The sequence below is a fragment of the Bactrocera neohumeralis genome, chromosome 3 (assembly GCF_024586455.1).
Source record: "Bactrocera neohumeralis isolate Rockhampton chromosome 3, APGP_CSIRO_Bneo_wtdbg2-racon-allhic-juicebox.fasta_v2, whole genome shotgun sequence".
Lineage (NCBI taxonomy): Eukaryota > Metazoa > Arthropoda > Insecta > Diptera > Tephritidae > Bactrocera > Bactrocera neohumeralis.
Window position 1 is genome coordinate 64135896 of NC_065920.1, and position 15621 is coordinate 64151516.

General features: G+C 32.0%; 1 protein-coding gene across 2 annotated transcripts in view; it reads right to left on the reverse strand.

The window, feature by feature from the left end:
* LOC126753969 (sushi, von Willebrand factor type A, EGF and pentraxin domain-containing protein 1) overlaps nt 1-15621 on the reverse strand; it is a 73668-nt gene that overhangs the window by 12648 nt on the left and 45399 nt on the right. For both annotated transcript variants that reach the window (XM_050465763.1, XM_050465762.1), the window contains exon 4: nt 5-1435. In XM_050465763.1, coding sequence (XP_050321720.1) covers nt 5-1435 — 1431 coding nt within the window. The remainder of the gene's footprint in view (nt 1-4; nt 1436-15621) is intronic.

The following is a 15621-nucleotide window of genomic DNA, read 5'->3' on the forward strand; positions in this document are numbered from 1 at the left end:
TTACCCAGCCGCATTATGCAGCGCATCTGAGGTGAATTTGATCAACATCTCGCCGGATGAGGCAGTCAACGTTAGTTTAGGTGCTACTGTGCCTGTGAAGCCATCACCTGAATGCAAACGCAGACCAGCTGTCGAGGAACCATCATAGACTTGCACGAAATCGCTCTTGTGTACCATAAACTTATCGAATTTCAACGAGAGTGGTGAACCGCTTGGGTTGCGTATGGTGAAATAACATTCCTGGTTCTTTGGATAATCCTCCAAACCGTAAGCCGGCGAGGTCACAGTGCCGTTACGTGCGGTAATTGTCGCCTTGCAGCCCTGTATATAACGTAAGCTGAAACCCTTACCCGACTCACCCAAGCTCGATTTGAAGTAGAGATACAAAGCATTACCGGTCGAGATGATAACTTTCTCATTGTCCTTAGCTTTACCAGTCAAGCGTGCGATGGGTCGACTCATTGGCGATTCACCATCACGTATGAGCAGCACATCACGTGCCTCGGCCACATCCAAGTCATCTACCTCGATCGAAATAATGCGTCCCGGTTGCGCCTTAATGATGTACAAGCACTCCAAACCGCCGGGATATTGTTTCGGATAATTCGGGCTCGTCAAAGTTTGACGCTGCAGATTTGCCTTCAATACGCCACCGCAATTCTTCGCCTCCGTCTTCCAGGTGGCGCGGAAACCCTTACGCTCCACACTACCATCCGTAGTGAATTTGACAATCATAAAATTGGATGCCGACACAAATGGTTGCATCGTCAAATCCAACTTGCCGCTCAGCGTTGCCAACGACACCGACTTGTCCTCAGTGCGTCCGCCGACCAACACTTGCACTGTATCGAATGTCTTTTCCGTTTCGAATTCTTGGAATTGCAATATGATATTGCTACCCAATGGACCCTCCAGTGTCCACTTGCATTTGCTCATCGCCGCATATTTATGTGGATAATTTGGTGTTTCAATCACATCACCGCCGGATTGCATGTGATAGTGACACTGTGCCGGACAATCCAACTCATCCGAACCATCCCCACAATCATCAGCGCCATCACACTTGAACGCTTGGTTAACACACAAGCCATTCGAGCAATGTATGGAGTTTTGCGGACACGCCGGCGCGCGGCACATGAACGGCAGCAGGCTCTCGCAAGTGTCCAAACCCCAGGATTGCATGCGCGATGCGAAAGTGGCGGCAACACACTCGCCGGACATCGGGTCGGGTTGATTAAGTGACCAGAAACCGGAGTATTGTGAGATGAGCGCGCCCGAGGCGGACTCCAAGGTATTGGTGCGCAGATCATCCAGTGAGGCCAAACCTAACCAATATTTATCGGAGGCGCGTCGATTGGGATCGTTGGTGCGCGCAATTGCGAGCGTGTTATTATTCTCCGCATAGGTGTCGATGGCCACGAGTTCGGCGCCATATCTGTGGAAGTGAGAAAAAAAGTTAGTTTACATTATTCCAAAATTAAAAAAATTTAAAATAATTTAATTAAAAAAATTTTATTTTAAGTTTAAAAAATTTGTATATTTGAAATCGACTTTTTCCCATTTTTAATTAATAATTTTTATTAATTTTAAAATTTTAATTTTAAATTAATTAATTTTAAATTAAATTATATTTTAATATTAATTTTATTTTAAATTTGAAAAATTTTTGTTTTTCAAATCTACTTTTTCCCACAGTTGCTATTTACTAATTTCTTTAACTTTTTTTGAATTAATTTTTTTTAATTAAACTGATTATATTTTAAATTAAAATTTTTTTTATTGCCTATTCCCAAAGTTATGTTTTTTTTTTTTATTTAGGAGTGTTTAAATTAAATTTTTTAATAATTTTTTATCTTAATTAAATTGATTATTTTTTTATATATTTTATATTCCCTTTTTGTTTTGCATTTTTTTTATTTAGAGTGCTTAAATTAATTTTTTATATTAATTAATTTTTTAATAAATTTTTTATCTTAATTAAATTGACTATTTTTTATATTTGATATTGTCTTTTCCCATAGTTAGTAGTAACTAATATTTTTATTTATAATCTTTAAATTAATTTTTAAATTAAATTAAAATTTGAATTACATTCTTTTAATTAAATAAATTATATTTTAAATTTTTATAATCTTTTTGTTTAATTTTATTTTTTACAACTTGCAGTTCACTGATTTTTTAATTATAATGTTTTAATTAATTTTTTTTTAAATTAAATTAATTATATCTAAACATTTATACCTGAAACGGACTTTTGCCAATAGTTGCTGTTCAAATTTTTAATTTCTTTAACTTATAAGTTTTGAATTAATTTTTCTTAAATTAAATTAATTAACCAGTAACCATCTGTTTACATTTGTTTTTTAATATTTTTTTTTTGATAAATTATATATTTTAAAATTTTATAATTTTTGTGTTTAAAATCGAGTTTTTTGTTTTTTTGAATTTATAAAATTTTTATACTTGAAACCGACTTTTTGCCATAGTTGTTGTTTGCTAATTTCTTTAACTTATAAATTTGTAATTAATTTTTTTTTTAATTAAATTAATTATGTTTTAAAATTGAATACTTTTTATATTTAATTCTCCCTACTATCTGTTTACCTTCTTTCTATTTTTCTAAGTTAATTCTTTAATTAAATTAAATTTTTAATTACACCTTTTTAATTATATTTTAATTTTTTATAATTTTTATGTTTAAGATCGATTTATTTGGATAGTTGAAGTTGAATAATTTTTAAATTAATTATTTTTAATTAAATTAATTATATTTAAATTATTATACTTGAAATTGACTGTTATCCTAATTTTCTTTAAATTAAATTATTTATATTTTAAATTTTAAAAATTTTTATATCTTAAAATTATTTTTTCTCATAGTTTCTGTTTACTAATTTTTAATTATAATTTTTTTTAATTATTTTTAAATTAAATTAATTACATTTTTAATTTTAATAATTTTTATTTCTTCCAACGCTACTAAGTTTTCTGTATATAATTTTTTTATTAATTTTTTTTTAAATTTTAATTATTAAAAATTTAAATATAATTTAAATCATATGAAATTAATAAAATATATCCAAATAATTGCTAAGCCGTTATTTCACCAAAAAAACGTAATAAAATATAAAGAACTAAAAATTTAAAATTAATTTTCCAAATTGAAAATTACTTGAAAAACTCATAGAAAGTGTAAGTCAATAACAGCCAGTGAATGGTCCAAGAATTTAGCACGCACACGCTAATTTTCGGCACAAAAATAAGCAAAAGATACAAAAAACCTACACACACGCACGTTGCCAACCATTTCTGCCATTAACTTGTCATCAGACAACTTTCTATTTTCTTTGAATTCTTTGCGCCGCATCTTTTGCTCAGTCGACTGTATTTTACCACTTTATCAACAAAAAAAGAACAAATACAAGCACATATTCAATTATGCTTTTGGCCTAATTTGTGTTAGTCAACTTAGCAATAATAACAACAATAGCCAAAGAGCTGGCTGTCAGTTGCGCTGGAAACTTTCCTTTCCAAATCAATGCCAAATGGAATTACTTCAACAACACACACACTACTAATAGCGGAACAATTACAACAATATTATGAGTGCGACATACAACAACAATGCTTTGCTATTTTGCGCCATTGTAGGTATTTAAGAATAACGCCGCGGGGTCATTAAATGCCATTGATATGATCTGAAGTCGCAGCAGCGCGGAAATTATAGAGCGAAGGCCAGGTGATTGAGGTTTACACAGTGGTGGGTATACACATATGGATGTATTGTGTGTATGTATCATAATTTAATTTTTTTCATTATTTTTAGCAATTTTTATTTATTTTTATTTTTTCTTACTTTTTATCTGTATTTTATTTATCTTTTGTTAGTTGTTTATTTTTCGAAAATCCAGTTTATATTGCATGCTGCGAGTTGGAGTTGGCTGGTGCGGATTGAGCGGCCGATTGCTCGAGGTTAAAGTAGGCGATGCCGGAATTTTTCACTTTCAGATTTTTGATTGATGTTTGCACAGTATTCTCTGCTTATATGGCCCTTCCTTCATTGATTTTTTTACTATTTATGAAAACAAGTACCGGGGTTGAAAAGCTTTTTATAAAAATGCCAGTCAAGTCAGGACCTCCACACTGTGAAGCCAAAATTTTACGATTTTTAAGGTATTATTTGGGTCGTTGGATACCGAGAAGAAGGAGGATGATGATTATAAGGCACTTGGAAGACGGATTTTTTTAACAGGGTTAGATCTCCAGTAACATAGAACAGGCTGTTGTGAGAATTGCTTGGACGGCGGTGTTAATATTTACTTAGAACCCATGAAGTGCGCTCTCGCTGCTTGTAAACATAATGGTAACAGTAAAGACTTAACGTCGAAGGATTCGAACTGAAAAATGTTCAAAACTAAGTTGAACTAACAGCGCATCTCTCGACAGTCCAGTTTACGTAATCGGGGACGGATTCAAATTGTTATCTAGCCAAACAGTGTCAAATCGGCAGCATTTGTCCAAATTACTTCAGGAACGTTTTCTTTCACTTCAAATCGTGGAGGACTTTCTGAACACAGGTCTACCAGATACCTTGTTTTAGATTTGATCGACGCTTATGAATTTCTCAGACTTCTTTTTACCCACAATGTCATGGGTACCTTTTCACATCTTGGTATATCGAAAAAAATCTCTATTATGAACCCAAATATATTTTTGAAAAAAAAATTGTTGGCAACTCTATCGAAAAAATTAAAAAAAAAAAAATGGTTGGCAAAAATCGAAAAAAATTTCAATTGATTTATTATTAAATAATACCACATTGCACAAATTATGAACCCAAATTTATTTTCGAAAAAAATGTTTGGCAACTCTATCAAAAAAAAAAATAAACAAAAATTTTTAATTCTTATATTACTATATAATATCACATTGCACATATTGTGATCCCAAATTTAGTTTTGAAAAAAAAAGTTGGCAACTCTATCGAAAAAAATTTGAAAAAATTCTCAATTAATACATACAAAAATACAGCACAACCTTGCACAAATTTTTCTCAAAAATTTATTTTAAAGAGATGGTTTAAATTAAACAATTAATAATTTACTATACAATACCACATTGAACCCAAACTTTTTTTTTTGAAAACTAAAAATGGTTGGCAACTCTATAAAAAAAATTAATAAAATTTTCAAATATTACAGTACTGTATAATACCACATATCACAAATTCAGAACCCAAATTTATTTTTTAAAAAATGGTTGGCAACTCTATCCAAAAAAATTGGCAAAAATTCTCAATTAATATATTACTATATAATATCACACTGCACATACTATAAAACCACATTCAGTTTTGAAAAATGGTTGGCAACTCTCTAAGAAAAAATTAATAAAAATCCTCAATTATTACAGTACTATATAAAACTTGGCAACCCTCTTGTGAAAAAATAAAATTACCAAAACTCAAAACAGCTCAATTAAATTTAATTTGGGTATTCACAGCGAAGTAAAAGATAAAAGAACTCATCGAAGAATGCAGCTGAAAATGCATAAAAACATGAGTGCACCTACATACAAACACACACACTGACATATGCACATATACACATACATACATATGTACTACAAAAATCACCTACAGCAACATTTTTACGGCCAGCTTGATTTCGAATATTACCACACCTCTTTGAACGCCAACAGGTTTCCACTGGAATTTTCATGATTACTTTTATTGTTGTTGCGCTTTCAAAAGTGCTTAAGACATTCCCAAATCAACCGAGCATTCTTTTGTTGTTATTGTTATTGTTGCATATGCCGACATGCCATAAATGCCACAGCATTCAAAATCGCATACTTAATGGCGAGCATAAATCTGCACAGCTGCAACCAAATTGTCAATAAACATTAAATGTTGCTGACTGGCTCGGTTGTTTGCTGGTGCGCACGTGTGGGTAAAAAATGCTGATACATACATGTGTACATATGTACATAGCCACATATGCATATATTATATGCAGTACACCTTTTGATCTAAAAAAGCTGCTCTATTGTCCTTTTCTATATTTTTTAGTTTTGGGTTTTAAATATGTTAACTGAGTGCTTCAGCGTAGTTTTCTACATTTTGTAAATGCGAGTTTGAAATTTCGGGATCCCGAATTTTTTCCTATTTAAATTTTATTTTATATTTCTTTAATATACCGCAACAAACGTGTCAACTTCCACATTCCGAAGCTTCGGTTTCGTCTATTTCGGGATCCCGAAAACTCGGGACTTTCTTGTATTTTTTAAATATTTTGTGTAAAATAGCTAATAGACGATACATTTGGTGTGTAAAATGTGCGAACAAATACCTACATATAAATATGTATTTGCCAACTTTAATAAGATCAATATTTTTTATAACTCATTATTTGGCAATATTAATTAAAAAAATAATATGTTTTTTAGTTATGTATGTCTTTAATTACGCCTTTAATAAAAAGTGTTATTAAAAACATAAAATAAAAAATTTTAAGTTCGAAAATTTTCGGGATCCCGAATATTTTACTATCGAAATTTCGAAATTGATGAGTTAACTTCAAACTCTTGCGAGACTAGGAAAAACTCTTCATAAATTTTAAAATTTTGAGTTCGAAAATTTTCGGGATCCCGGATTTTTATAATGTCGAAATTGCGAAATTGATTAGTTAGTTTAAACTTAACTGTTGCGAGACTAAGAAAATCATAAATAAAAATTTTTAAGTTCTAAAAATTTTCGGTGTCCCGATTTTTGTAAATCTCAAATTCAAAATGAAACGATCTAATTGTTTCGATACTAAAAAGCTTTTCATAGATTGGTAAATTTTAGGTTCGAAAATTTGAGGATTCCGGATTTTTATAATATCGACATTACCAAATTAAAAAATAATCCAGAAATGTTTCGTTCATTAGAAAGCGCCCTTTATGAATTAAAAAATTTTAAGTTCGAAAATTTTTCGATATGCCGATTTCTTTTTATATTAGTTAGTTTTAAGGACTATAAACGATCTAACTGTTTGGAGATAGAGGACTCTCTTTATAAATTATAAAATTTTAAGTTCGAGAATTTTTCGGCATCCCGATTTCTTATAAAATTTATTCAAAAACAAAAGTAATCTGTAAAGTATATTTGTTATGCCGATTTCTTAAAATCCCGATATTGCAAAATGAAAAATATATGAATAATTAGAGGTAACGTATTCTTTTTTTTGTTACTCTGTCAGCCCACCTACAACAAAATAGACTACAGTAACATGCTAATCACATCATAACCAAAATGTGCTTTTTTACTCTAAAGCTGTAATGGAAAACATACCAATACTTCTCTTTATTTTTTCATAATATTTCCTTTATTATTTTACATGCCACAACCCGCACTCATTCAGCCATGAAAAATGCCACAACTGCCCAAAAGTGAAATTCCACAAATTCTTTCATGTCAATTTCCACCGATTTCGAAAGCTTTAAGCTTTAGAACAAGTTGCCGCACAGACTCGTGTTTGTTTTGTTGATTGCCTACAAATTTCATTGCAGCTGTAACTTTCACTCAGGTAGAAAAACTGAAATATTCACACGGCAATCGAAAAAAGCGAAAATTACTTGGCCACAGACAAATAGCTGTATGAATAACAACCGTTAATTTTTACAAGCATACATACATCTGTATTATATAGCAAAAAAGGTGTGTGTAAATATTTTTCTTAAAAAGCAAAAGCAAAGCGAGAAACCACAACAACCAATTTCGCTTTCTGGCGCGTTAAAAATGACCACGTCCGGTATTGGGGCGGACCAGCGGCTCACTTCAAGTGTCACGCTTTGATACTTAAAAATTTGTTTCATCTCAAAACGCACTCGAGTCGTGTGAACTTTTTCTCATTGAAGATGAAATTCAGACTTGAGTGACTTTTAGCGCGATATTTGTGCATTTAGTGATGGGGTTGGAATGCTTGGATGTTGCTAAACTAACCTAACTTAGATTGAGCAGTGTGCATGAGCTAAAGTGACGTCAGCCAAACAGCTGATGCTATTGATTGCGCTAAAAATATTATAGATTTACAAGAGAGATACATGCATTGCATACAAATTGGCTCATATGAATCGTAGCCTTTGAAGAAAAATGTGGAAAATTAATATAGAAAAGTTGACTTGGGATAAAGATCTGGCAATAAATGACTAGTTAAGAATTGTATTGATATGGTAAATAACAAAAACAAAATTGATTGAGTCGACACTGGATCCTTAATGAAGAATATGATACTACCTTTCGAATACCAAGAGTATTATTTGATACTTGTTGGACTTCAGTGACACAACGATAGTTCTTAACCTTGAAGTGAGATTCTTCGCAGACTTTAAAGCCTAACTCTATTGAGTCTATAATATATCAAAGGAACGGTACTAGTCGAAAGGAATCAAATTAGAGGTCAAACAAAATAGTATGACCAAAGCGTCGTAACTTCGAAAAGAAAATACCTTTTTTCTTAGGAAAAAAGGAAGAAATGCTGAATCTACATCAACAGAAAACGTGACAAAAATACAAAATTGAGTTCCTCGAAGCACATATGGCCTAACGCCGTAATTTCGAAAAGGAAAACTCTTTTATTTCTTGGAAGAAATGGAAACAGAAAAGATCTCATTGAAGTCAAAAAATGTGCTTTATCGATTTTAATTTGAGATTTTGCGAGTTCGATTAGAGAATTATGAAATTTTGACATTTACTTTAAGCTAAAATGACATCACGGAAACCGCTCGCATTGATCAGACTCAAAACATGAATCCAAATTAGAAAACGGAAGATCACTGACAACTTTAACAATTTGTCTTTATAATTTTCAGAAAACTGTTTGTTGAAGTTTCGATGCTTCGCTTAGGCTAAAATACGTCAAGAAAAGCGTTGATATTATCACATTAACAGAAAAGGAATTCTACAATTAAAAAATAGAAGAAAGAGCAATAAATGATGATACGATAAAATTTTTATTAAGATATTGCCAGATGTCAAATAGTCTGAGCTGCTGCCAAAAAGCTACTACTTCCCTAAAGCAAGGAGAGCTTATAAAATCGAAATTTTTAGATATTAAAAATCGTATTTCCTTCAACGATCGTTTCCCATTAGCATTACCTGGCAAATATATCTAAGAAAGACATTTAAAAATTTCAAGCTTATCGGCTCAGCCGTTTCGAAAAAACTTTCATCACTGAATCACCTCTGAAAAGAGCATTTCGAAAAAATGTATTTGAAAATTTTTGAGAGCTGCTTACACAAAGTGAAAAATTTTTACATAGCTGCGAAACTATTTCTCGGCTCAACTTCAAATTTCAGGTTTGAAATTTCGGGATCCCGAAAACTCGGGATTCAAATTTTTTCTTGTGTTTTTTTACATATTTTTTTTGTTAAATACTTGTAGCTATATATGTGTGCTATATTTTCAGATAAAACCCTACATATAAATTTGTGCATATTTAATAATTTTAGTCAGATCAATATTTTTATAACTCATTAAACTCAGATAAAAATATATGCAATAGTTAATTCTGTCATTGATTACGCCCTATATAAAATTTTTTGTTAAAAAAAAATAAAAATAAAAAACATTAAGTTCGAAATTTTTCGGAATCCCGAATTTTTGTAATATCGGAATTTCGAAATTGATTAATTGGGTTCAATCTAACTGTTGCGAGACTAGGAAGAGTTCTTCAAAAATTAGAAATTTTTAAGTTCGAAAAATTTTCGGTATTCCGACTTTGTAAACCCGAATGTGGAAATTAAGCGATCTAATTGTTTAGAGACTAGAAAAACTGTTCAAAAATTTGGAAGATTTTAAGTTCGAAAATTTTTCGGTATCTCGATTTTCTTATAATTTCGAAATTGAAAAACAAATTATAATGCAATGATTTAGTTAGTTAGTTGCAAAGATTAGAACTAAAGGATTGTATAACTATTATTTTTATTCGTATGGAATGTGTTGAATCCAACAAGCGTTGGAAAAAAATAATTAAAAGGAATGAAACCGCCCCAAAAGGAGCAAATCGACTCAAAAACAGACCACAACTACTTTTAAGAACCTTTCAATTTTTCTTAGCGATAAGTTTTTTCTTAATTCTTAGCATCCTTTATAATGGCGTAATTCAGTTGAATTAGTTTTGAGAAGATTGTATTCATTGAAAATGCGCTCTCCATCAAATGAATGCGCCGTAAGAATGGCTGTGTGTGAAAAAAATCAGTAAAATCAATTCTGAAAATATTTCAATGAAACAATCTACCTTTTTGTGCCCAACAAAGCAACCATTTAACACAATCAATCACTACACAACTATTTTCTCTTTTTTCAAGTAAATAGTTACGAGCCAGACGCCGCGGCCAATTTGGGCACCAAAAACGTTGAAAGAAAAAAGAAATAATTGTAGACAATATTAATAGTGCAAGCGTTAGATTTCAGCGGCGTGCGAGCTACCTGCACAACGGCGATGCTGCGCAGACGCACAAAAGATCGCCGCTGGCGTCGTGGTGTGAGTGGGGTACTCAATTTAAATTTCGGTTTTTTTATATTTTTCTTATGTTGTAGATTCTTTGGCTTAATGGCAAGCAATGATTTTCAATTTGCCCGCTACTTTAGACGCACAAAAACAATAACAAAACACCTGTCACTGAACTCCAATGGTCAAAAACATTGAAATAGGTTAATGCTTCACTTGTTGTTGTGATTTTTTGTGTACTTCCCCACTTGTTAGTCGAAACTGGGCGTCAATTGCGGCTTGTTGCATACACTAAAGTCAACGCTGAGACAGGGGAATGGAGACAGAGCCACTTAGCTTGCAGTCAGGTAGTTGATGAGTTGAAACAAGAGATGCCTTTGTTAATCCATGAACACAAATATACAAACATAACATAAATATGTATGTATGTATCTGTATCAGTATGTAACATGACATCTAAAATTATGCTTATCTAGCATTTTCCCATTATGCTGTCGCGCTAATCTGTGTCTGCGACGGCGCGACTGCAGATCAAGTGACTGCGGCTGTGCGCGTTCTACTGCCAACGCTGAGTTAGGCGGCTCATATAACATTTTTTTGTATTTTTATATTACATTGCTTGTTGTTGTATTTTTTTATTTTACATAATTTGTTGTTGCATTTTTTATTTTACGAGGTTTGTTGTTGTATTTTTTATTATACGAGATTTGTTGTTGTATTTTTTATTCTATATATTCCCCTTTGTTAGTCTCTTGGCTAAAGCTCGCCTCTAATGTGTTTAAAAAAGGTCTCATAGCAGAATTTTCTTGCCAGCTAGCAGCTCTAGCATGCTAGAAAATGAGATAATCTGCAGCTTTCTCTGCTTTACATGGCAAGTGGCTGCTCGTTAGTGTATAAAATTATTGAAAAACTAAATAATTAAGCATTTTCATATAAAGCAATGATTTTCATGCGTGCTAGATTTTTGTTAGATAGAGAAGGTAAATAAATATAATCTAGTAGGTGATGCAAATGGTTTTGAAAGTGATAACAATCTTCTGAGAATAATTGTGATAGCCATGGCTCAATGGTTTGGTGTAGTTGTGGGCCGGTGAAATCATCGGTTCATATTTATTCAAAACTGATGCCGATGAGAACGTAACCGTCAATGTGACCGTTATCGCATGATGATAACCGATTATTTGATGCCTGAATTTGAAGCTCGTGATCTCAACAACATTTGGTTTCAACATGACGGCGTCTTTTCCCGCACATCGCAGCAATCAATGGATTTAGTGAAAGAATACTTCGGTGAGCAGATAATTTTAGGTTAGGGCCGGTCGATTGGTTCCCAAGATCGTGAGGTATTACACCGTTAGACCTTCTCCTGTGCAGATATGTAAAGTCGAGAGGCTTCGATTCAGGCCTTGGAGCAAAACATTAGGCATTTGCAGGCTTATATTGCGAGCAAAACAGAAGTTTAAATAAAAAATGTTTGCTAACTCAAAAATATTACGAGAAACTTGTTGATTTTTGAAAGCAGTATATAAAAACTCAAAGATATGTTAACAGAAAATATAATTATTGTTAAATTGCCAATTATTAGTGATAGATCGCGTGACAACTGTTGCTTTATTTCAGTTTAGCTGACCTCTTCTACATTTCAACGTATGTTGATGGCTGTCAAAGCTGTCACAAACTAGTCAGCCGAGTCGAGGAAACCGCAATAATTGTTAAATTTTTGAATTCCTTATGGCACAACATGCAAATATACTTTCTTCAGCACTTAAAGTGACGTTTGCTGTAAACACAATCACTCGAAAGTGTTTTAAATGTTACATTATTGCACTTTAATATGCTGGTGGTTATTACTGTTAAACATTTCCGCGCCAGTTAAATGACAAGCAGCGCACTTTCTAACGCCATATAATGTTATACACGTAAATATGTATATTAGGATGCTTAAAAAATGCAAAAAAAAAACAAAATATATGCCACATTTTATGATGATAGCTTTGCAAATAAAAAAAGTTTCTGAAGCAAGGACTTTATTTTGTTGGTTCAGTTTATATGGTAATTATATGCTATATTACTTAGTCTAGTCTAAGCGAATCATTTGGATATTATAACGTGAACTTGGATAATAATCCATGCTGAGTTTCGTGCAGATATCTTGTCATATAAAAAAGTTATTCATACAGGAACTGCAGCTTGATTCGTCAGTTTCTATGGCAGCTATATGCTAGAATGGTTCAATCTGAACGATTTCCTCTGAGATTGTTATGCTATCTTAATTAATAGTTTGCACCAAATATCAGAAAGATATCTCGCAAATCAAACAAGTTTTCCATACAAAGACTTTATTTTGATCGGTCAGTTTCTATGGCAGCTGTATGTTACAGTGGTCGAATCTGAACGATTTCTGCTGAGTTTGTTGTGTTGTCTTAAGTAATAGTTTGCACCAAATTTCAGGAAGATATCTCGCAAATCAAACAAGTTTTCCATACTAAGACTTTATTTTGATCGGTCAGTTTCTATGGCAGCTGTATGTTACAGTGGTCCAATCTGAATGATTTCTGCTGAGATTATTCTGTTATCTTAAATAATAGTTTGTACCAAATTTCAGGAAGATATCTCGCAAATCAAACAAGTTTTCCATACAAAGACTTTATTTTGATCGGTCAGTTTCTATGGCTGCTATATATTATAGTAACCCGATCTGATTAATATTTTCAGAAACTATTGCATAATCTTGGGCAATCATCTGTGTTGAATTTTGTGCAGATATCTTGTAAACTAAAAGAGTTTTACATACAAGTGCTTGATTTGAATCGGTCAATTTATATGACAGCTATATGCTATAGTGGTGCGATAATGGCGATTCCATTAAATGAGTGGCCTCTTGAGGAGTAGAGGCTGTGTGCCAAATTTCAGAGCGATATCTCAAAAAATGAGGGACTAGTTTGCGTATATACATACAGAGGAACATGGCTAAATCGACTCAGCTCGTCCCGCTGATCATTTATATATATGTTTTATAAAACCTCCGACGTTTTCGTCTGGGTACTAGAAACTTTGTGGCAAACTTAATATACCTGGTGCAGCATAGAAAAAATGGTTTAAACACCCTAATGAACATATATATATATACATATATATGTGTGTTAATTTTACTATGCTAAAGCGGTTACCCGGCAAATATGGACAGCATAATAGCCATTTAGTTGGCAGATTTAATTAAGCTACATGTTAGCCCTAGGTATTACACTTACCATTATATATACTGCACACAATTAGCAATACATTAGTGGTACAGTTATACATATATATATACATACATAGCGTTGTATACATTCATATGTACTACAACAAGTGCCTGCCACGAGTATAATCCTCACGTTCGTTTGACGGACAGCGACGTCTTCAATCATTTCACTTTGCCGTTTTTGGCCAAAAGCAACAAACAAATACCCACACAACAACACAAGTAGAGATTTTTGTTTTTGTTTTGAAGTGCTTCACGAATTAGCATGCCTTACGCACTGTGCTGGCCTACGTGTGGCCCATAACTATCGGTCAGCGCTTAGGGCCAGTGATCTGTAGTGAAATTTGCGGCTCGAAAATCGATCAGCGGCGCCGATAACACGCATACACACACGAGCACAAGTGTAGTCACATAGTACTTAAGTGTTAATCGGGTAATTGTGCGCAAGTAATATTACGAATAACGGTAAAATTGAGTTCAATAACCGCTTTAGGCGACATTTTCGAAGCACACGCGCATGCATGTGCGTATGGATGTGCGTATGTGGCATATATTTTTGTTGGTATGTGTAAATATTTTTCTTATACAAACAGGTGCGCATACCAATTAGCGTGTTTTTCCCTCGCATTTAAAGGGGACTCTAGATTTATCTTTCACTTGACGCCGATAAGCAAATGAAGATGTAGCTATGTGTGTGTGTGTGTTTATACTTATGTAAATAGGTATTTCATACAACTTAGACATAATGTGATGTTACTAAGGAATGGAAATAACTTTAATAAATTAAAAAAAAAATTTAAAAAAAATCTAAAAAAATAATTTAATTAAAAATATTATATTTTATATTTTATTTTAAAATATTATTTTTTTAATTTTATTTAAAAATATTATTTTCTTAATTTTATTTAAAAATATTATGTTTTTAATTTTGTCTAAAATTATTATTTTTTTAATTTTTTTTATTAAAACAAAAAATATTAATTTTTTTTTATTTTTTAACTCCTACTCTCTCTAATTCAAATAAAAACAGGTACTACTAAGAAATGAAAAAAAAAACAATTTTAATAAATTAAAAAAATATAAAAAAATAATTTTTATAAAAAAATTTTAAATAAATATTTTTTTCATCCCTGTTATTATTTGAAAATTTTGAGAGAGTAAGAGCTAAAAACAAATTTAAAAAAAAATTTATAAAAAAGTGTTATAAAAAAATGTTTAACAAAAAATATTCGTTTTATAAAAAAAAATATTTTTAAAAAATAAACTTTTAAATTAAAAACATATCTTATTTAATAAAACGAATATTTTTTATTAAAAAAACTTTTTTACAATTTTTTTTTTTATATTAAAAATATTTATTAAATTTTTTTTTAACTCTTACTCTCTTAAATTATTCATATAAAACCATATATGAAAAATAATACAAAAAAATTTTGAGGTGCACTAAAGCTTAGGTTAAATTGAGTTATGAGGTCGAATCTCGCTTAAAACTTCCATATAATAGATCAAAAGACCTTTACGAATCGACAAAGTGCTCTGAGCCTATCATAAATTTGTTGAGACGGCTAATGTCTCCTGGTTCATCAAAGGTAAGATTGCAAAGTTCTTCAAGTTTCGCAAAGGCTGGACAATGGTGGAAAAAGTACCTTCCACCTCCACCTCCACACAACTTTGACCACTTACATCCGACAAAAGAGTTCAGAAGATATCCTGCGTTATACCCCAAGATCTTGCAGTCACACAGGAGTGGGCCGTCGTTCAGCGATCAGGAAGATTCTATGGTACTTAGGGTCAAATACTATTTGGAAAGTACAGTTCTGAATTTTTTTAGACTTTAACTCGACCGGATCTTGAACCACCGCCCACCGAGACTACTTAATAAA